At 37.2% G+C, this 22,296-nt stretch overlaps 2 protein-coding genes across 4 annotated transcripts in view; one reads left to right on the forward strand and one right to left on the reverse strand.

Annotated features, from left to right (window-relative positions):
* Positions 1-5,183, forward strand: part of dpysl2b (dihydropyrimidinase like 2b) — a 35,479-nt gene extending 30,296 nt beyond the window's left edge. For all 3 annotated transcript variants that reach the window (XM_048173491.1, XM_048173482.1, XM_048173499.1), the window contains one exon: positions 72-5,183. In XM_048173491.1, coding sequence (XP_048029448.1) covers positions 72-163 — 92 coding nt within the window. In that variant the 3' untranslated portion in view covers positions 164-5,183. The remainder of the gene's footprint in view (positions 1-71) is intronic.
* On the reverse strand, positions 5,011-20,917 carry adra1ab (adrenoceptor alpha 1Ab). Its single transcript, XM_048173511.1, has 3 exons — positions 20,785-20,917; positions 10,969-12,049; positions 5,011-6,827 (listed from the first exon to the last, which is right to left on the reverse strand). The coding sequence occupies exons 2-3, from the start codon at positions 11,912-11,914 to the stop codon at positions 6,424-6,426; spliced, it is 1,350 nt and encodes a 449-aa protein (XP_048029468.1). The 5' UTR covers positions 11,915-12,049; positions 20,785-20,917; the 3' UTR covers positions 5,011-6,423.
* Positions 20,918-22,296: the final 1,379 nt, after the last annotated feature.

Below are 22,296 nucleotides of genomic sequence, written 5' to 3' on the forward strand. Positions count from 1 at the left end.
TTTTCACAGGAACAGTGTCATGTTTGAATATATGCATCATAAGCTGATTTCCTTTTATTGATCTGTTTCAGGTGCTCAGGTTGACGACAACGTCCCCCGCCGCAACACCCAGCGTATCGTTGCGCCCCCTGGTGGCAGGGCCAACATCACCAGCCTGGGCTAGACCCCCGTCTTTCAGCCGACAGGAGAATAGGGGGCAGGGGGGAGGGATGTCTATAAACGGAGGTGTTTGCCGAGACCACCGTGTCATATCAAGAACCGAACCCTCCACAGGGCCTATTGATTCTTCACTCCCTAGTCTCCCAACCCCCGAGCTCTCACCCTTTTCCCTTGTTTTCTTTTCCCTACCCTACACCACTTCCTAAAGGAGACATCTAGAAAAAAAAAGTATTTGCCTCATGTGAAGAGAGAAGGAAAAATGTAACATCCACATTTGAGCACTTCTGATTGTATGATTTTTATACTGTACTTTCTATCCACCATGAGTCCTGTTATTATTTTTGTATTTAACTTTATTTGCTTTTTGAAATCAGAGGGATCAAGTGTGTGTACTAGAGAAGCTGTTTATCATTGTTACTTATTAACAAGGCAAAGGTTAGAGTACTGGGTTTCTTGTGTCATTGTTTGTGGCTAAAAGTCTATAAAGACTTTTAAGTCTATTACATTAGGAATGTCTATATTTTTAGGATTTTTTTATTACATTTTTATCAGTTTACATCAATATGAACACCTGACCGTATTCCGCCCGTGCCCTTTCCGTGGCATTCAATGCGATTTCTCTACCAGTCAATAAAAGAAAGCTTTTCCGGTGGTTGCTAATTAAAAACCATGTGTTTCACAACCAGAGATATTTAATTAACAATGTTAATGTTATTGAAGAAGAAACCGCATGTAAAAACAAGCAGCTCAGCAATGTTGGAGAAAATAAGAGAGGACCACAAGTGATTATAGCTGGAAATGTTCCTTGTTTTGTCCTCGTTCCAAAAGAAACTCGAACTTTTTTACACAAGCTGTTTTAATACTTAATGGTTAAGAACAGGAGAAAGTCAAGGTTGTATATGGCCGTGAAGAAATAGTGGGCTGTTACTGTGGGGATTATTGAGAATTTAGCAGGTGTTAACTAAAGGAAATGCAATGAAGAATCGTCTTTTTGCTGTTATGTCTCTTTTTAAGAACAACGTGGATGTGACGCTTTGAAATTAGTATCAATTTCCTAATGCACTAAAGCCTAAAGTCTACTTCAGTTTTGACACAAAGCGTATGCATACGGTACAGCTGAACAAGTAGCCTTTCAAAGAGGGTTGCCAGGTTTTCACAACAAAACCCTCCCAATTGCTACTGAAAACTAGCCTAGTTGCGTTTCAGGGGGGGGATTTGGGGAGTTGTAAAATCTTCTTTTTGACAGGGTTCCCCTCGTAAAATTCGTATTCCAGGGGCTAAATGTCTCATTATTTGGGGTTGCTTCAATCCGCGGCAACAGTGTTAAAGTAGCCCAATTCCGTGGGAAAACTGCAGAATTGGCAACACTGCTTTTGAAGTATACATCATTTGCGAGCGTGCGCTAATATGGACGCTCGACATATGCGCTTTAGAAAGTTTCATCCTTGTCCAGTGTCTACGCTATTTCTCATCGAAGATGTTATAAAAATCTCTTTTACTCGTTTAAACTAGAGTTGCCCCTCACACAAGCACTAACTCCCTCCGTTTCTTTTTCGACTATGAAACAAAGACCAAGGCCAGGACCAACTTTGTGGACAAATTAATTAGTGCAAAAAATTTTTTTTTTTTTTCAAAACCCATGTGCGAGCTTATTGTACAGAGTACACGTTTACAAAAGTCAGGCCGCTCTGTACTGTGTTGATGACATTTCTGCGATGAAATTTACATACGCGTGTGCGAAAAAACTGAAGTATACTTAGGGCTTAAGGGCCAAAAAAAACCCAGACGGATGTCCCTGTAGGTTTGGTTGCAGCGCAGTACAAATATACCATGTGAGTCGTGTGATTTTACAGTATTGAGTGATTATGCCGCAACTTTTTATGTCAACAAATGTGATATCGCAACCTTATGCTAATGTGTCTTTTTTGTATCTTTAACTCCAAGCTGTGCCGGAGATGTACTGATCACATTGAGTACTGCTACAAGCTTGTTCATGTTTATTGTTTGAAACAACTGAAAGGCTGTTAAATGTAAAATAGCCGGTTAACCGATACAAAGGTGCCAGATTTTTCTCTTAACTCGTCATAGTTCTTTTGAAAGGCTTTTCTGAGTATGAGTTGTCAGCGCCATTCTTAATGTCGACATCCATTTTTAGTGCAGTTTTAAAATGCTACGTATTGTCATAATATCATAAAAATAAAACAGAGTAAGTTAAAGGTGATTTTCAACAGCTGTGCTGATGGCAGCTCCATGTTTTGGTGTTGTTGTTTTGTTTGTTTTTTATCAAAGAATGAATGAGAGATTTTCTGTTAATCTGCTTGTTTCTCACCTAAGTTGGTTTGAAAACATGATAAACATGCCCTAAAAGCACAAAGGGCAATGCATTGGGCAGCTAGCACGCTAGGTTAGCTGATGTTTTCTTTTCCTGTGTTTGACATTTTCTGTCGAAACAGGAAGTTTAGCTGAACACATGGAAATATCATCTTTTTTATTTTAAATGGATTTAGGGTATGTCACAGCCATTAATTATGGTCTGGTATTTGCTAATGCTGGTTGGTTGCTTGTGGTATCGTGGGAGGGACATTCTCATTCTAGAGTGCATTTGATTGGACAAAAATGTGTAGTACAAGATGAGTCATCAATAGCCTATTTCTGGTTCATTTTTCCTAAAGAGAAACAATGTACATTTTAAATGTGTTTAACTGTTAACATTTATGAGTACATTAGCCTTGAAACAATAGACATCGACTAAACGCCACAAAAGTGTAATTTTAATGTTATGAGTTCTTTAACAGTAATGATAATCCACATTTTGTGGATGGTGCTAAACCTTATGTTCAGCCCAGACGAATGAGGCATAGTATAAAGTAAAAAAAACAGTAATAAAAAGGCTTTAACTGGTTTTAATGTGCCTTGCTTAAATCACGACATGGATTAGCGATGGCGGAAATTTTCTTGTATAGTCTGTTTTTCATTTAGTAAACCCGTCCTCCAGATGTTTTCTTTTCCCTCATGCACATCTTGGCTTGTATCATCATTCTCCATTGCTTGCCTTTTCCTCTGTGACTCAACACACAAACACACACAAGCTCCAATTCATTCCAGCACTGACAAGGTTTAACCTTGCATATTCACTGCTGCTTAGTTGTTGTATGCTTAGTGTGTATTCAAAGACACAATTGTTTCTTCCAATGTGAAGAAAATACGGAGCTCCCAAAGGGCCACTGCATGGAGAGGAAGAATCTTTGCAATGCTTTTGCATTCCCTCGCAAAACTTTTGTGTTCCCCCGAGAAACCTTGTATTGCTCGCAAAACCTTTGTGTTCGTCAGAGAAACTTTGCGTTCACTCGCAAAATTGTACTAATGTTAATAATATGAAGTAGGAGGAAAAACACAAACGTTTTGCGAACAAACGTAAATGCATTTAAATATCATTTTTCCTCCATATTTTTCCACAAACATGGGGCTCAATAGGAAACTAAAAAAAAAAAAAAAAAAAATAGGGGGGAAAAAAGGTTTACGTTATCCCATAGACCAAAAATTATAATAATTTTGATGTATAAATTTACTTTTCTTCCTTGTATGAATGCCGTAAGAAAAATAAATTAAATTCATAATACAAGTCTTCATTTCTCACGCAGTTTTGCATCTCATGCAAATTTTTCTTGTTTTACAATGTTTATCTTTTTACTGGAAAGCGCGACAAAAATAGGCTATGACGTTTTGTCCAAGTTCTCCAAGCAGACGTTATCCTAAAATGTCTATTTTTGACTCGTTTTAATCACGTTCTTTAGGTTTGTTACATAAATTAAGCCAAACTACAGCGGAAGAAAAAAGCGAGAGACTTGGCCTACGTGTTGTTGTTGCACCGTGACTGTCTTTGTGCGCTTGCTGTTGGAATGTGTCTCTCAAATGGAGGGCGACGCGAAGGTTATAATGATTCATTCTGTTTAGAAGGACTGATGTGATGCCGCTGTAGACCTCACAGAGTAGCTATATCTTCTAGTTATCACCTCATGACTGTTGTGATTGTTTTCGCTCTTCCTGTTTCTTGTTCGTTTCTTGCTGACCTCATTGCCTTTTTACTGTTACTATGACGACTCTTTTATTTGTCATGGCAACACATTACACATCGGAAGCATATGCCCCTAGCAACCCTTCTGGGCCTGGTGCTATTAAAACAACATCGAATGGCTGGATCATTTCAACTAAAAGTTGTGATTACAGCACAACACAAACCATATCTGTACAGTACCAACCTTTCCAAAAGGGAAGCTGCCATAATCTGTTTCCTGCCTTTCTTGGTGGCACGTTTATCAGTATGGGAGTAACGTTACTGAATTAAGTTTATTTCTTCCATACCTCATGGACAGTTTTTTTTTCTTCTTTGGATTTTAACCTGAACAGTTTTGTGTATGTTTGCTAGTGAGATAGAACTCAATTTAAGATTTTTTTTTTTTTAATTTGTAGTTTTCCACAAACTTCTCAATTAAACTTAATGATTAGTTTAATTATTTTAATTTTTTTCAAAAAAGACAAAATATTAAGCAAATTAGTTTCTTTTCATTTAAGATGGTGTGGAAATATGGCATAAATTGAGAACGGAATTGTCCTATGTGAGTTTTCCATGTGTTTTCCTTGAGACTTAATATGAGCATATGCAAGAGTTCAAATTAAACATGCCTTAAGCATTTCCTCTGATCCCAGAGCAGCTGTCGGCACTAACACACACTCACACACACACTTTGCTATGTATGCTTGAATGTTCTTCTATGCGTGGTATGTAATCTATGTAAAATGCAGATGGGAACTGAACGATGGTTCAGTCTGAGGTTGCCAATGATTTCTAGTCCCGCCACTTTCTTTCCCCCATCAACCCCAGTCCAGAAGTTAACCTGTTGTGTGCTGGTGTTTATTCTGTTGGCTGTGCTGTTTGAGGATGTTTGCTTGCGCTGAAAAGTGTTAAACCCCTTGGATGGTGATGTTACAAAAACGTAAAAAATGAATAAAAGGGAAAAAAGAAATCTTTTCTCTACTCTGTTCTTGACTTTCAGCAATTTGCACATTATATATAGTATATGTGCATCAGGAAACCATCAAAAGCAATGTCAAGCAGTCAAATGAATCTAGCATATACTGAGACTTTTAATAGTCTATTATCATCAGTATGACCAAAGACATAATATTTGAATCCAAGTACTGTTGTAAAGTACAGAATCACTACTGGTGTTTTGGCATCATTGTCCAAAAGTTCTCAATTTAAAAAAAAAAGAAAAAAAACACAACCACAAGCTGCGAACCCCATAAAATTTAGGATAAAAAAAAAAAAAAATGTTTAACAGGAAAGTTATAACAAAAATTGGCAACAATTTACAATAAGGTCTCATTTCTTAACATTAGTTAACATGAACTAACTGAGCATTATTTTACAGCATTTATTAACCTTTGTTGGTGTTAGTTAATAAAATATAATTAATAATTGTATATGTTAGTTCAGAGGGTATTAATTAATGATAACAGATACAACTTTAGATTTTAATAATGTGTTAGTAAATGCTGAAATTAATTAATGTAGTTAACTAAATGAAACCTTATTGTAAAGTGTTAACCAAAAATGTTAAGAAATGTTTAAGGTTTTATGAACTTCTTAAAATTTCACTACAATTATTTTCATGATTTGTTTTCACAACATTTTTTCTTTTGTCAATTCAACTTACAGATAACATAATATTTTGAGTTTCTGTTGATTAAACCAATCGCCTTCGTTGTATTAACTCAAACTTTTAAGTTGAATTTTAAGGCAACCAGGTAACTTACCTTTTTAAGTTAAACCAACAGTTTTTTTTACAGTGTATTTAAGATTATATGCAAAACAATGCAAAATACAAGCATTTCACATTTTTCCCACTCCATTGTATATGTATATGTATATATTTGTATTTGTAAAGCACATGTTTTGAAGACCCTGAAAAGGCCTCGAAAAAAAATCACACACACACACACAAAAAAAAAGTTATTGGAAATGGCTTTGTCAACAATCATTGCATTACCAAGCTGGATTTTTACACTCTAAAAATGTATGAATCCTCAGTTTTACACTTAACAAAAGTGCAGCTGCATATTATAAACAAGCCACAAGGTGGCGCTCCTGTATATGAAATCTAGCCAGATCCTTGGTCATTTCTTGCTCCATTCCACAGTAATGTCTTTGTAAAATACCTTAAAAGGTTGTCTTTGAAATCTTTTATTCTTTCAGAAAACATTTCATACAGCCTCACCTTCCATCTTGATTATGGAAACTTCATGAACTTTCAGAGATGTTTGCGGTGCATTCAGAGCACTGTTGCTATGTGCAGTAAATGAGCACTCATGTATTACAGCAGTAGGCCATGCATTACTATCCGTACAGGAGTCAGTAAATCCAGATGATAAACCCTGTGGAGATTTGGGTCCATGCAGGGTCATAGGGTCTTGACCAGAGGCCGGAGGGCTCCAAGTCCTGTGCCTTCTGCTGAGGCAGCGGCCATGGAGAACGTTCTGGAAGGCCTTCTTGTACTCTTGGCTAAAGCACGGGTAGATGATGGGGTTGAGGCAGCTGTTGAAGTAGCCCAGCCAGAAAGTAATTTTGAAGACAGTGTCCGGGGGTCTGTGAGATGGGAAAATAGATCCTTTGGGGACACAGAAAAAAAAAAAAAATCAGCTTTATTCATAAGGTCACCCCAAGACAGCAGGTCAAATGGTTTTTGATGTTTCATATTTTCAAAGGCTTTGATATTCACATTTCTTTCTAGTATTCTGAAAGCTTTGAACTAGACACAAAAACTAACTTAGACACTCAATAGCATCTTAGCTGTCCAATTACTAAGCAGAAAGGCAGACAAATAAGCTGTATTTCCATAAAACATTTAATGAAAGTACAAATTATACAGATTCGCCTACATGTGGAATCCATACAAAAGGTTTTGTCTTCTGAACTAGGGCTGCTGTTTAGCATATAAAAGCCTCTATTCTAATCTATGACAAGCAGGGTTGAAACAAACTGCAACACTCTCTCTTTCTTTCATAATTCATTCTTTCGTTGTAAACAAGCTCATTTAAATGCAATCTCAAAGGGACCAGCAAGAATTATGTAGTAGTGTGGGAGAACATTGGGTTGTTTGGAAACATGGGTGAGAATAACGAAATATAAATTAAAGCGCAACATCTGAAATGTGTTTAGCTTGAAAACAGTGTGTCTACCAAATATGCTTTTACATGTGCCTTATTGAAAATAACTACATATTCAGAGCATTACTTTGCACATACTGTATGTATGTTCTCTGAGTTACTGCAAGTTAAAGGTTCACCCAAAAGTTCTGTCATCATTTACCCTTATGTCCTTACAAATTCGTACTTTGAAAACGTTTTTCTTTTCAAGTAATAAAAATTAAAGGGTTAGTTCACCCAAAAATGAAAGTTCTGTCATTAATTACTCACCCTTGTGTTGTTCCACACCCGTAAAACCTTCTTTCATCTTCAGAACACAAATTAAGATATTTTTTGATGAAATCCAAGAGGTTTTGTTTCTCCCATCCAGAGAAGTAGTAAAGACATTGTTAAAATAATCAATGTGACTACAGTGGTTCAAACTTAATGTTATGAAGCGATGAGAATACTTTTTGACCGCAAAAAAAAAAAAAAAAGACTTTATTCAACAATTTGTCTTCTTCCCTGTAAGTTATGCAGCGAACGCAGTGCAGAGCTTCCGTGTTTATGTCCAAACACCGGATCAGTATTAGCCGATGTTGTTCATTTGAGCACCACGACGCATGTTTGTGATGCTGACGCAGGAGTCGACCAATAATGAGTCTGAATGTGTTCTGACGTAGAACATGGAAGCTCTGCACTGTAGTGATTGGCGGATCGTGGTCATATCCGCGGGTCGGGTGATAAAAAATAACATTCAATTAATTGCGGGTGGGTCGCTGGCGGATGAGACATAAACCATGAATGTGTTGATTTTAATAAAGACACAAACTCTCATTTTAGACGCAATCAACATGCATCACGCTTACTTTCATTTTCAAAAACAGCGTATCTCTTCAGGGAAGACCAATAAAGAAAAACATTTGCTGAGAGCAACTCCTAGTGGACATTATAGAACACAAAGAAAGAAAATCTACATGAGATATTGCTTAATACTTATTGTAATTTTTCGTCAGGCACAAATTTGAAGACGCAGTTGTGGGTTTCACCTGTTAAGCAGCAATAACGGCAAAACAAATCCGAGAGAAAAAAAAAAAAAAAAAAAAAAGGGGGAACTAATCAAGTGTTGGGTATGTGATATGTAACGGCTGTGAAACGCTGTATATTAAACAAATGAGGCCTATATCCAGCCTTTGTTTGGGCTGAACATCGGCTATTTAATGACTTTGTGTATGTGTGTGTGTGTGTTCTGGAAGTTGCAGTGACGGAAACAATAATATTCCAATTTAAGTTTGAAGGGAGTAAAGCCTCTAAAGATGCACAAGGGATTTTGCCAAAGAAGACCTTTTATTACTTTAAATAAGAAAAGAAAAGCATCATAGTTCAGTGTAATATGTTACCATATCATGAACACTGAAGAATTTGAATAACTGTAATATGACGATTGGGTGCGGGTCAAGTGCGGATATCTAAATCAGAGAAAATCATTGGTGCAGGTGGGTGGCGGACGCACGACAAATTTTTAAAAGCGGATTCGGGTGACGTTTGAGCTGATCGGCACATCACCACTGCACTGCATTCACTGCATCAACTGCATAGGAGACTGACAGGGGAGAGGAAAAATAGTTGAATAAAATCGTTATTTTTGTTTCGTATTTTCGTTGCTTCATAACATTAAGGTTGAACCACTGTATTCACGTTGACTATTTTAACGATGTCTTTACTACTTCTCTAAACTTTGAATGTGGTAATTTCGTTGCTTTCTATGGGAGATAGAAACTCTCCCTAAACTCTATGATTTCATCAAAAATATCTTAATTTGTGTTCCAAAGATGAATGAAGGTCTTGCTCAACCTAATCAAAATTGTGAGGTGTGACCAAAATGCAAAGACAAAACAAAATAAGAACCTTTTACCTTAAAGTGCCCCTATTATGCTTTTTCAAATATTACCTTTCATGTAATCTGTACGTTTTAAAGGAACACTCCACTTTTTTTGAAAATAGGCTCATTTTCCAACTCCCCTAGAGTTAAACAGTTGAGTTTTACCATTTTCGAATCCATTCAGCTGATCTCCGGGTCTGGCGGTACCACTTTTAGCATAGCTTAGCATAGATCATTGAATCTGATTAGACCGCATCTCGCTCAAAAAAGACCAAAGAGTTTCGATATTTTTCCTATTTAAAACTTGACTCTTCTGTAGTTACACCGTGTACTAAGACCGACAGAAAATGAAAAGTTGTGATTTTCTAGGCCGATATGGCTAGGAACTATACTCTCATTCTGGTGTAATAATCAAGGAACTTTGCTGCCGTACCATGGGTGCAGCAGACGCAATGATATTACACAGCGGCTGTGACACCCTGCTTGCACAGGGAGCGTGCCTTTCAACCATGGAGACATTTGTGAGAAATGCTGTGTAATATCATTGCGCCTGCTGCACCCATGGTACGGCAGCAAAGTTCCTTGATCGCAACTTTTCATTTTCCGTCGGTCTTAGTACACAATGTAACTACAGAAGAGTCAAGTTTTAAATAGGGAAAAATATCAAAACTCTTTGGTCATTTTTGAGCGAGATGCTAACGGTCTAATCAGATTCAATGAACTATGCTAAGCTATGCTAAAAGTGGTACCGCCAGACCCGGAGATCGGCTGAATGGATTCAAAAACAGTAAAACTCAACTGTTTAACTCTAGGGGTGTTGGAAAATGAGCCTATTTTCAAAAAAAGTGGAGTGTTCCTTTAAAGATCAAATTGTTGTAGCTAAGTATAAACACTGTTGTAGCTGAGGCTTGGAAGAGTTTGGTTCATGTTGTTGGCATGTTCGAGAAGACGCTGTTTTCTGCTCTGCGAAAGCAAATCCACTTTGATCGTTGTTTGTATCACTGTCTATCAAGTGCTGAGGAAGCTCTGGAGCTGAAATTCAAATATGGTAATGGATGTTTTTTTTTGATACATGCTGTAAGCGTTAGACCATATAACCTTCAGCCAACTAATCAATCAAAGCAAAGTATGCTCTCAGAAAGGAGGGGTTTAGAGAAACCAAATCCTTTATCAAATTGTTTCAGACACTGAGAAAAGAGGTGATGCTGCAATGTATATTATGAGAAAATTAAAGTACACATGAAATCAAAATTGACCTTATTTACTTTGTTAGTGCATATTACTGGTCTTGTGGTAAACAATTAATCCGTGCAAGTTAAAACACAGAAAAAAATTGTTTGTCGCAGTAATCAAAATCTGAAAAGCTACTTCCGGTCTGGAATGGCGTTCCTTCTCTAATAACGTCAGTTTGACGGCTTGGGTTGAAAACGCATAAACCAATCCTCTGCAACCGTTAGTCTGCTATGAGCGAGAGATGGAGAGGAGGAGCGCTAAAGTAAAACTCTGCCCTCTATTCAATATTCCGTTTCACTTGGAAATACATCACAACACTAGAGAAAAGTCGTTTGCAACTTCCGGTTCACGCAGACTTTAAAGTGTTTTTTGACCTTGGATGCAATCTGCTGTATGAAGCCTCCAAAACAAAATTAGGAATAACTGCATAATTGGGGCACTTTAAATTATATTTAAGATATTTTTTGGTTGTTTTTTTCTGTGTGTTCACAAACATGTCAAGTACTCACTTATGGGCAACACTATGAAAAAAGGCAGCCAGCAGAGCACGAAACAGCCCACCACAATACCCAGAGTCTTGGCCGCCTTCTTCTCCTGGAAGAATTTAATAATGAAGGCGAAGTGCGAGTGCTTCAAGCGGGTGGCTTTCTCCTTCCCGGCAGCAGGCTGGGCGTTATGACAGTGAATCCGCAGTGTCGCTCCATTCTCAGTGAACTCATTCATCTGTCTGCCCATAGTCATGGAACAAGTCTTCTGCTGGGCCACTACGTACACGCTAAAGTACATTGCCAAAATCACCGCCAACGGCACGTAGAAAGAGCATGCGGCGGAGAAGATGGCGTACCCCGGCTCTTCATTAACTCTGCACACGGACTCATCCTCCGGCATTGGATCCCTCCATCCTAACAGTGGGCCTACAGAGATGGCACCCGAAAGGGCCCAGAGAGCCACCACTGCCGCCACTGCCCTTCGACTTGTAGCTAAGGAAGGGTACTGCAGCGGGTAACTGACGGCGATCCAGCGATCCACAGAGATCACGCAGAGGCTGAGGATGGATGCCGTGCAGCACAGCACGTCAAGCGCAGTCCAGGCATTACATAAATGACGACCGAATACCCAGCAGCCCAAGGCTTCAGATGCAGCGGAGAACGGGACCACCACAGAGCTCAGAAGCAGGTCTGCAACAGCCAGATTGGCGATAAAATAATGCGTCACGGAACGAAAGTTGCGATGGCAGGCCACGGAGAGGATGACCAGGATGTTACCCATCACACCGAATATTAGGAAGAGCATCAGCACCAGGCCCAAAGCCAGTGTCTTAGTGACATCTATGTGAAATGCAGGTGTCACAGTGCAGTTGGTAGAGTTCTCAGGAAAAATGGTTGAATTTATGTTATCTTCTGCATACATGTTGGTCATGTTGTGCAGATGATAACCATCCATGACTTTTAACATGTTTGTAGTTTCAACACCAACATGCTTCAGTAGCCATAGCAGTCACATTTGAGGACATTTGAGTGACATTTAATTTTCTCAGATATGTCTTTTGAAATCAGCCATTAGCCATCATAGTTTTTATGATCTTCCAACCTTAAAAAGAAAAAGAAAAAAACATATTATAAGCAGTGTTTCTGACAGGATTTTGTTTTTGCACCAAGCCCCAGCAAGCAATCTGACTTATGAAATGTTAAACCAACAATATTTTTTATCTCCATTTTTTTTGCAAATCTGTTGCATTCAGTTTGAATGAAAACACAGATTATAAGCATTTGATTCTGACAGAATTTTGTTTTTGCACCAACCCTAACCAAAAATGTATCCGGTACTTACATGCTACAACAGGGATATGTACATATAATGTAACATATAAACAAGTCAATAAGTAGCTGAAGTAATTAAGGTTTTATTAACCTTGTTATGAATTAGCATTTTAGCATTGCTTTCCAAAAGTACAAATAAAAGAGTAACGGTTCTTGGCTTGAGTCACACAGAATAACCTGAAGAATAACGGGTTGCAAAGTAAATTCTCAGATAGTAGCTATGCAATTTTGGATGCAGCTTTATATGTGGTTCATTCAAAATTATTCACTTGAATGATTCAGTCCAAGATTGAAACCAATAACATTGTGTTCTATTCAGATTGATTCACCAATTGTTTTAATGATTCAGGCCTCGTCTACACTGGTGTTTCCACAGCGTTTCAGAAACGATCTCCGTCTACACTACACGGCCGAAAACGCATGACATATGACCGTTCATGCACACTGGCCATGCGTGTACAAGTGTAAACGGTTGCCTCTTGTGCATGTAGGCAGCTGCAGTATTAAAAAAAATGCAGAGTTTAACTGCACAATGGCTGCTAAAAATGACAACAAAGCCAGCAAAGATTGCAGTTCAATCTCCATGTTATTGTTTACACGGTCGTCAAGGACACGCAGAGCGAACGTGGGCAGCCATTACATGGTCATCAAGGATATGCAGAGTGAATGTGGGCAGCCACGCCATTGTTTTTAAAAGTCTCAGTTTTCGTATGTTTTCACTGAAACACAACCCTGGCGTTTTCAAACTAAAACAGACTCTGCAGCGTTTTCGAAAGTCTCCGTTTTCGAGGTTCGAAAATGCCGGCGTAGTGTAAATGACAGGCGTAACCATAGCAAACCGTATGCGTTTTAAAACAAAAAAGCACTAGTGTAAACGGGGCCTCAGTCCATGATTCAGACTAATAGATTTGTGTTCTATTTTTATTGATTCACCAATCAGTGTGAATGATTCAGTCTGTGATTCAGACCAATAACTTTGTGTTCTATTCAGATTGATTCACCAATCAGTTTTAATGATTCAGTTTCAGTTTTATTGTTTGCAACTTTATGTCAAGTCTTATTGATCAATTTTGGTTCTTATTGAGTTTATGGTTTCAGTAACACTTACTAGCAGTCATATTAGTCCGAAAGCACATTCAGTGTGGTGAGTTGTCTGACTGATTCGTTCCATATCTTTATGTGGCAGAATTAGTAGTATGCTAGTAAGCTATTCTAAATTCAGCCTTTGTGTTCTGTTCAGAATGATTCATTAAAAAGAACCATGCAGGGGTTTATTACTGGTTTATTATTGGTTTATTACTCACCCTCATGCCTTTCCACACCCGTAAGTCCTTCGTTAATCTTCGGAACACAAATTAAGTTTTTTTTGTTGAAATCCAATGGCTCAGTGAGGCCTCCATAGCCAGCAATGACATTTCCTCTCTCAAGATCCATAAATGTACTAAAAACATATTTAAATCAGTTCATGTGAGTACAGTGGTTCAATATTAATATTATAAAGCGACGAGAATATTTTTGGTGCGCCAAAAAAACAAAATAACGACTTATTTAGTGATGGCCGATTTCAAAACATTGCTTCAGGAAACTTCAGAGCGTAATGAATCAGTGTATCGAATCATGATTCAGATCGCGTGTTAAGCCGCCAAACTACTGCAATCATGTGACTTTGGCGCTCCAAACCACTGGTTCGACACAAAAGATTCATAACGCTACGAAGCTTCCTGAAGCAGTGTTTTGAAATCGGCCATCACTATGTAAGTCTTTTTTTTTTTTTTTTTTTTTTGGCGCACAAAAAATATTCTCGTCGCTTTATAATATTAATATTGAACCACTGTACTCACATGAACTGATTTAAATATGTTTTTAGTACCTTTATGGATCTTGAGAGAGGAAATGTCATTGCACCCATATGCAGGCCTCATGGAGCCATCGGATTTCAACAAAAATATCTTAATTTGCATTCCGAAGATTAACGAAGGTCTTACGGGTGTGGAACGGCATGAGGGTAATTACATGAGAATAATAAATGACAGAATTTTCATTTTTGGGTGAACTAACCCTTTAAGAAATGCAATGCAAGGTGTGTCACCAAAAAATCATATAGAAAAAAAGCTTTCAAGTTGATTAAGTAAAACTTGGGGGAATTTATAGATAGATTTATAGACAAGCCAGAAAGCAATAATGACATCCACAATGTCTTGGCAAGAGCAATATTTCAACCACCCATGACATGTTAGAAATAAATATGTCTTGTGTATACAAACAAAACCTAGATAAATACATTAAAACTATAAATTCAAGATAAAACAAAAGAACCAAGGTAAATCTGTTTTGTTTTAATTAGATGTGTGCTGAGTCTGTACATCATCCATCTGGTGAGCCACTGTCTATGGGCCAAAATGATAGGGGATCTTATGGATAATGATTTATTATATTATTATACAGTGTAATGTTTGACAAATTATGTAACTGGACCAAAACGCTTCTTGTATTTTTGTTCATCATAGACATTTAAGGGGGTAAGTTGTCACAACGGAAACTGATATTGAAGTAAGGCTGCACGATATGACCTAAAATCAAAATCTCATTTTACCTCGATTATGAATAATGAACGATTTTTTTTTTTTTTTGCCCTCATAGTTCACAATTACAAGGTTTGTTCTGTAAATATGCTAGATTATTAAAGGTGCGATATTTTTTTCTTAATGAAAGAGTGCTCCGACATAACAGCTCACTTTCAGCAGTTATTTTATCAATGGTTTGTAATATGATTTCTGCTCGTTGTAAATCAGATACAGATAAATTAGCACAGTACATTTATTTGAATGCATTAATGAGAGAGCAATTGAGTGTTTGAATTAGTCATACTGTCTCTCTATTAATTGTGAAACTCTGTGTTGTAGTTACTTCAAAATTAGAAAAATATATGCGATATATGCAATATATGCAATATATGAGTTTCTAAGCAGTGATGATTCACAGGACAGCGCTGACAACGAGTTTCTGCGCTCCTCTCTGTGCGTGTGATCTTCATGTGATGTGCGAGCTATGTTTGTATGAGTGTCCGTGTGCCACAAGGCATCAGCGCAGTAGCTCAATATAATAATACACATCCATATAATGACAAAGTTTAGTGAAGACGCAAGTGAATATGATCTGGCTTCAGGCTTCGTGCATTGTCAGAGTCACAACACGGCTCGGCTCTTTGTGTCACAGAAAACAGCTTAAGTGAGGTGTTTTCCATATTGTTGTTCTTGAATGATGTAAAATCACTTGAATGTTCAAACTGGCAAGCCTTAAACATACAAGTGACAAACTTTCTTGAGGACGTAAGCGAAAGTGATCTCACTGTATGTGTTGACTCGGCGAGTCAGTGTTTGAGTTCGCCTCTGTGATGCTTCCATGCCACTGACTGGACGGGGCAGAGTCACGTGACTACACACGCAGTAGTTTGTCTTTAAGGGGAAAGTATTAACAGGATTTTTTTTTTAAAAACGAAATAACAGACAAAAAGGGAAAATTACATCATAAATGTAAAAGGTAAGTTGTTGACCCATGTCATATTTTTACATGGCTGCTGTAAAGTCACATGACCAGAGCTGTTTAATCCCAGTTTGCATCTCTGAAAGATGATGTCTGTGATAAAGCTCCACAAAACATGCTATTTCAGTTTTATGCAAAAGTTTGGGCACCTCTGTGGCTGCATAATTTTTTTTTTATTTCTTTACAAGGAAAGATCATAGTGATATGCCATTCAGTTTCTATAGAAAGCTGTATAATGTCATGTTTTTCAGACAAAAAAAAAAATTTATTGCAGTATTTAGTTGTATGAAATAAAATTGAATGTGAAAAATAGGTTGGGCACCTTTTAATGGTAACACTTTAGAATAATGGTCCATCATTAATAAGTAACTATGCAGGAAGTAATGCAGGACTAATGAGTAGTACTACATTAACACTTCATCTACTACTATTAACTAACATAGAAACAAGCTTAACTAATCAGTAAGTAATATCAAATTTAGAAGATATTTCCTTATTAGCTAATCAATAATTACCTAATGAGATTACCATCATTAATAACTATTAACTAACGGACAAATTGTAAAGGACATTATCGTGTGTCTGAGACGTAATCAGTCATCATTTTTACTCTGAATATAGTCATAAAATGCATAATTAATTACTCAAGTGTTACCTAGTCACTATGCAGGAACTACTAGTGATCTGGACCATTATTTTAAAGTGAAAAAAGATGTTTTTCACTTTAAAGGTCCCGTTCTTCGTGATCTCATGTTTCAAACTTTAGTTAGTGTGTAATGTTGTTGTTAGAGTATAAATAAAATCTGTAAAATTTTAAAGCTCAAAGTTATTTGATATACACTATAAACACAATCAAAGCTTCAAAAAAACACGAAAAACGGGACCTTTAAAATAATGGTCCTGATCACTAGTAGTTCCTGCATAGTGACTAGGTAACACTTGAGTAATTAATTATGCATTTTATGACCACGTTGAGAGTAAAAAAAGAAAATTGCTCACATCTCAGACACTTTAATGTTGTGATTAGTAATTAATTAGTAATTCATTATAATTTATCATAGTTCTTAATGATGCCAATCTCATTCTCTAATTACTGATTAGCTAATAAGTGTAGCATATGCACATGTATCAGGACAATCAATAAACTTTGGAGTTTTCAGAATGCTTTTAACCTGATGAACTGTGTTCGTTAATCACTAAGTCGGCTCCGACCAGTCTGCAAAGATGAGCCCATTTGACATCTTTGTGGCCTGGGCGAGGTAAGACAGTGGACCCAATTTCCTAGCTTTTGGAACATCAAAGGATCAACCCCCGGTTGTGGGCAAGAAACTCAGCGCCAGAGACTGACCAGACAAATTCCACACACACACCCCACACACACACACACAGACACACACACATATACAAACATGCCTAGAGATGGTATGTACAGTTATTCTCAAGATATGACTGTGCCAAAGTGTACCCGCTATATTTTAAGTGCATATATGCTTCCTAGTGTTTAGATTTTAGAGTTTAAATGACTGTAGCCATTCTAGTTTCATTCCTATTAATGTAATTTTGTCTGTAAACCATAACTTCTTCTACATGTTTCGTTTATATGTCAAGTCTAGATTCTTTTGAAAGCTGTTCATCTGATTTATTCCATAATGTATGTCACACTGCTGACAAATGCATTGTACTATTTTTAATAGTACTTCGAAGGAAAATGAACACTAATCCAACCTTGTAAATCATGCAAATGAGTTTGCAAGACAAAAACAAAGGGAAAGCTTTCCCGCCAACTTTGCACCCATGTTATTGGCTACCCCACCTCAAGGAGGTGTGTCGGCTTATCTGTCATAAAAGCAAAGACGCACAATTTCTTGTGTGTTCTCCCCCGATCGTCTCACGAGCATCTCGTGCACGTTTTTCCCGGACCTCTCCGGTGACCACGCGCTGCCACCGCGCTCAGCTTCGGGATCGCCATCTTCCAGCGAAACTCACTCTCGTCCTCAGTTCAAACCTTCCCGCTGAACGGAGGAAGCCAACGAACTGCACCAGCGCTAACCTGAAATTCGACACACGCAACCAATGCAAGTATACTGCCGTTTCTCAATCTTAGATGATGAAACTGATTTCCGTGCTGGCTTAGGACTGGTTGTGAGTTTGCTACTTGCCTTCTCTCTTTCCTTCTCTACTTCTATTCTTGTACATAGGTGTGTATTTTCTTGTATATTTAGATGTATAACCTCTGTATTCGTAGTTTGCATATATTAAAACGTTATTCATGCTCGATTGTTCTGTTTGTTCTTTCAGCTGAAAACCCAAGTCACTTTAACGTTTTTCGATCGCTTTATGCTTTAGTTATTTTCATGGCCAGAAAATAACTCTGTTTATAATATTCTGTGAGGGACTTAGTTTGCTGGACAAACGAACAGTTTCTCTAGATAATTATTAAACCAGAACTAATCATATATGTAATTGATTATAATTCGTTGTAATTGATTCACAATATATGTTTAATTCCCCGTTGGGTTGATATATGAATCATAATTTATTCATAACCTTATGAATTATTATATTCATATTTCATCCATAAATTGATTAATAACTGTACGAACCGCTACATTCGTTACATAAGGAACTATCTTAGTCCTAAATTTGATATTACTTAACGATTAGTTAAGCTTGTTTCTATATTAGTTAATAGTAGCTGAAGTGTTAATGTAGTACTACTCATTAGTCCTGCATTACTTCCTGCATAGTTACTTATTAATGGCGGACAATTATTCTAAAGTGTTACCCTTTTAATTGCACTGATTTGAATACCTGTAGTTACTTAATGCTGATTGATTGATTGCAACACAAAATTGATTTGATTGGCTAAATGAACCTTCCACTGCAAACACAGGTGCAACCAATCATGAAAAGGATATGCTAAGGTAGCTAATTGCTTGTTGTACTTTTCCTTGATTGTCCACTGGAAAGTAGCAATATGCGAACCTTAAAATAACCCTAATGTCCCTAATGACCTAAAAACTAGGATAATTTGTCAATATTAATTAGGTGAAGGATACAAAAATTATCACAAAAGTTTAAAAGGTCTCTGTCTCCACAGTTAGAAATAATTAGAAAATGGAAGGCTACAGAATAGTCATTGTGAAGAAAAAAATATGGTAGGCTGAGCAAAAAAATCTGAAAGGCAAAGGTGATCACAGGCAAAACCATGGATCAATTCCAAAAAGATCCGAAAATATCTTGCTGCTGATGTACGTGTACGTTGTTGCACAGTCTAGTGCACTTTGTACAAGGAACAGCTCAATGGAAGGGTGATGCGGAAAAAAACTTTACTGTCATTTGAGGTATGCAAAGGTTCATCTGGACAAGCCAGAATTATTTTGGAATAATGTGCTGTGTACATATTAAACTAAGTTATTTGGTCACAACCAGAAGTACTTTGCATGGCTGAAAAAGAACAGCTTTCCAGAAGCAAAACCTGCTCCCTACCGTAAAATTTGGTGGAAGGTCCATCATGCTATGGGGCTGTGTGGCAAGCACAGGTACTGGAAAACTTGTCAAAGCTGAGGGTCACAATGATTTCAACCAGTATCAGCAGATTATTAAGAACAATGTTCAAGAATCAGTAAAGAGGTTGAAGTTAGTACCCCAGGGTTAGTTGTTTCAGCAGGACAACGATCCAAAACATTGTTCCAAATCTACCAAGGAATTAATACACAGACACGGGTACAATGTTCTAGAATGGCCATCCCAGTCCCCAAACTTGAACATCATTGAAAATCTATGGAATGATTTGAAGCGGGCTGTCCATGCTCGGCAGCCATCAAACCTGACTGAGCTGGAGACATTTTGCCAGGAAGAATGGTCTAATATACCTCCAGCCAGAATTCAGAGACTTAGCGGTGGCTATATGAAGCATCTACAGGCTGTTATTTCAGCAAAAGGAGGCTTTAGTAAATATTGATGTGATTATTCCATTGGGGTGCCCAAGTTTTTGCACCTGTCTGTTTTTGTTATGATTCACATTGCGCTGAATTCAGAACTGAAATGTTACTGTTTCCATAAGGTATAAATTGTATCCAAATGAAGTTGCTGCTTCAGAAGCCCAGCAGAATTTATGATAATTATAAGGTGTGCCCAAACGTTTTGCGTAAAACTGTAAACACACACACAACTACCATATTTGATACATTTAGGCCTGATTTCACAGACAGGGCTTAGATTAAGTCAGGATTATACCTTTATGTAGCTTTTATAAATGTGCCTTAGAAAAAACATTACTGGTGTGCATCTTGATACAAAACAATGGCAGTGAGTGACATATTTTAAGATATATCAGTGCAAGTTGCTTTCAGTTAAAACAGCTCAAACATGATTTTTTGTCTGGGACTATATTAAGCTTTATCTGTGAAACTGCGGGAGCTAAAAAAAAAAAAAAAAGTTATTTTCTTTATTGACTAACTCTGAGTTTCCCCTCTTTCAATTATGACCAGGGATACTCTTTTCATTCGATGAAATCTCTCTCATCTGGGAAAATCTGGGGATTTAATACCCAGATTTTCCCAGATGAGAGAGATTTCATCGAATGAAAAGAGTATCCCTGTTCATAATTGAAAGAGACATTTTGAACGAGACGTTTGAAACATACAACGTATACAAAAGCACTGCAAGAGGAAAGAAGCATTTGTGGTAATTGGACGTTTGACTTAAACCTTCTCCTAACTGTCTCGGAAAGTGGACAAATTAGACACCAACACACTCCTACAAATTCAAAATAACTTGAAATAAATTAAAATGCAGCTCTTCAGGTAACACAAACACATTCTTATGATTTCATAATAATAATCGCGTCTGTAATAATCGAATGCTGCGTTCGCAAGTCAGTCAATTAAACATTTTTCTTTAAATTGTTTTTCATTCCGACTAAATAGCATGTCCTTTTAAAATAAATTAAACACTTACCGTCATTCAGAGCAACATCTGTAAAAGAGAATGAGCTTTTCCTCTAGCTCGTGACATTAGAACCAATAACACGAATCTGACGAGGAATCCGATGGGATGCAAAAGTGTTTGTGTAAACATCCCACACTCCCACTCCCACCACCCTCTCTCTCTCTCTCTCTCTCTCTCTCTCTCTCTCTTATTCACTTATAGATTATAAAGAGGAGGAATCTTTTAAAATTATAGTTTAAACCTATTGTAAGCAGGTTTACACGTGACAGCCTACTCTCAATGTACTCTTTGTATCATTGTTTTGAAATATTTAAAAAAAACATCAATACTATCCACACAAATTTCGATTTAATGACTCTAAAAACTTCAAATGGTGTAAACATCAATTACAAAGTTCCATGCAATTACACTGTAATTCAGAAAACGACATAAAACAGAGAAACAACAACAACAACAAAACTTAAACTTAAGATTAAAACTTGAGTACTTTTTTGGGCCTCTTGTTGGTTTGATATGAAACTTCCTGAGCACAATTTCTTTCAGTGGAGAAAGGTGTAATTCATCAGCATTGATCATTGAGGTCCTAGAAGGTCAACTTTGGTAAAAAAACAAAAACAAAAAAAAAAGAAAGAAAGAAAGAAAAAAAAAGCATGATTTATGTGGCTTCATGAAATGGCATGTCCACCTGTGACTGTGAATGTCACTTTGTATTTATGTCCATTGCTTTCTCTCGAAGATCCATCATCATGAATTGTTTCATAATTTTAATCCATGCCCTTAATCTATGACCAGAAAAAAAAAAGTCTTTCAACTCTTCAAAGTGTATATACCCCATTGTCATTGTCATATGCCCCCATTGTCGGAACATAAAATAGATTAAAATTGCATCATCATTTTTCTCACCTTCATGTTGTTCCAAACCTGTATGACTTTCTTTAGTTATATATTTAGTTATGGTGCTCTACTGGATTTTGACAGGTCCTGGTCCACATCCACTTTCATTATTGGAAAAGAGCAGCATGAACATTCTTCAAAACATCTACACAAAGACATATTATGGTTTAGAATGACATGGGAGAGAGAGTAAATAATGACATGATTTTAATTTAATATTTCTCCCTAAAAACTAAGAAATGAAGAGCATATGCACCTTCTTTCTCAGAAGAATGAGTTTTTTTATTATTTATTTTATTTATTTATTGGCTACATGCACCATGTCCATCATAGAGCAACTCTTATTATGTCCATGAGCGTTTAATCAATAGCATGAACACAGTCCATCTATTGTTTGTTTTCTTTCTCATGTTCTTCATATTCCACCTTGTCGTGCATCAAAAACAGAACTTTATGCAGAAGTTTAATGCAAGCATGACGGCTTGCATTGACTTTAAATATCTTGGCATCCAACTCCTCCCATGTTGTCATTTTAAGCTATTGGAGCACTTGCCTCAAAGCTGCAGTCTCAAGACGTGCTGCGAATGTTAAGGGTCCTTTATTGTTTTGTTGTAGGGTAACTCTGGA

Source organism: Megalobrama amblycephala, linkage group LG2, assembly GCF_018812025.1.
Source record: "Megalobrama amblycephala isolate DHTTF-2021 linkage group LG2, ASM1881202v1, whole genome shotgun sequence".
Classification (NCBI taxonomy): domain Eukaryota; kingdom Metazoa; phylum Chordata; class Actinopteri; order Cypriniformes; family Xenocyprididae; genus Megalobrama; species Megalobrama amblycephala.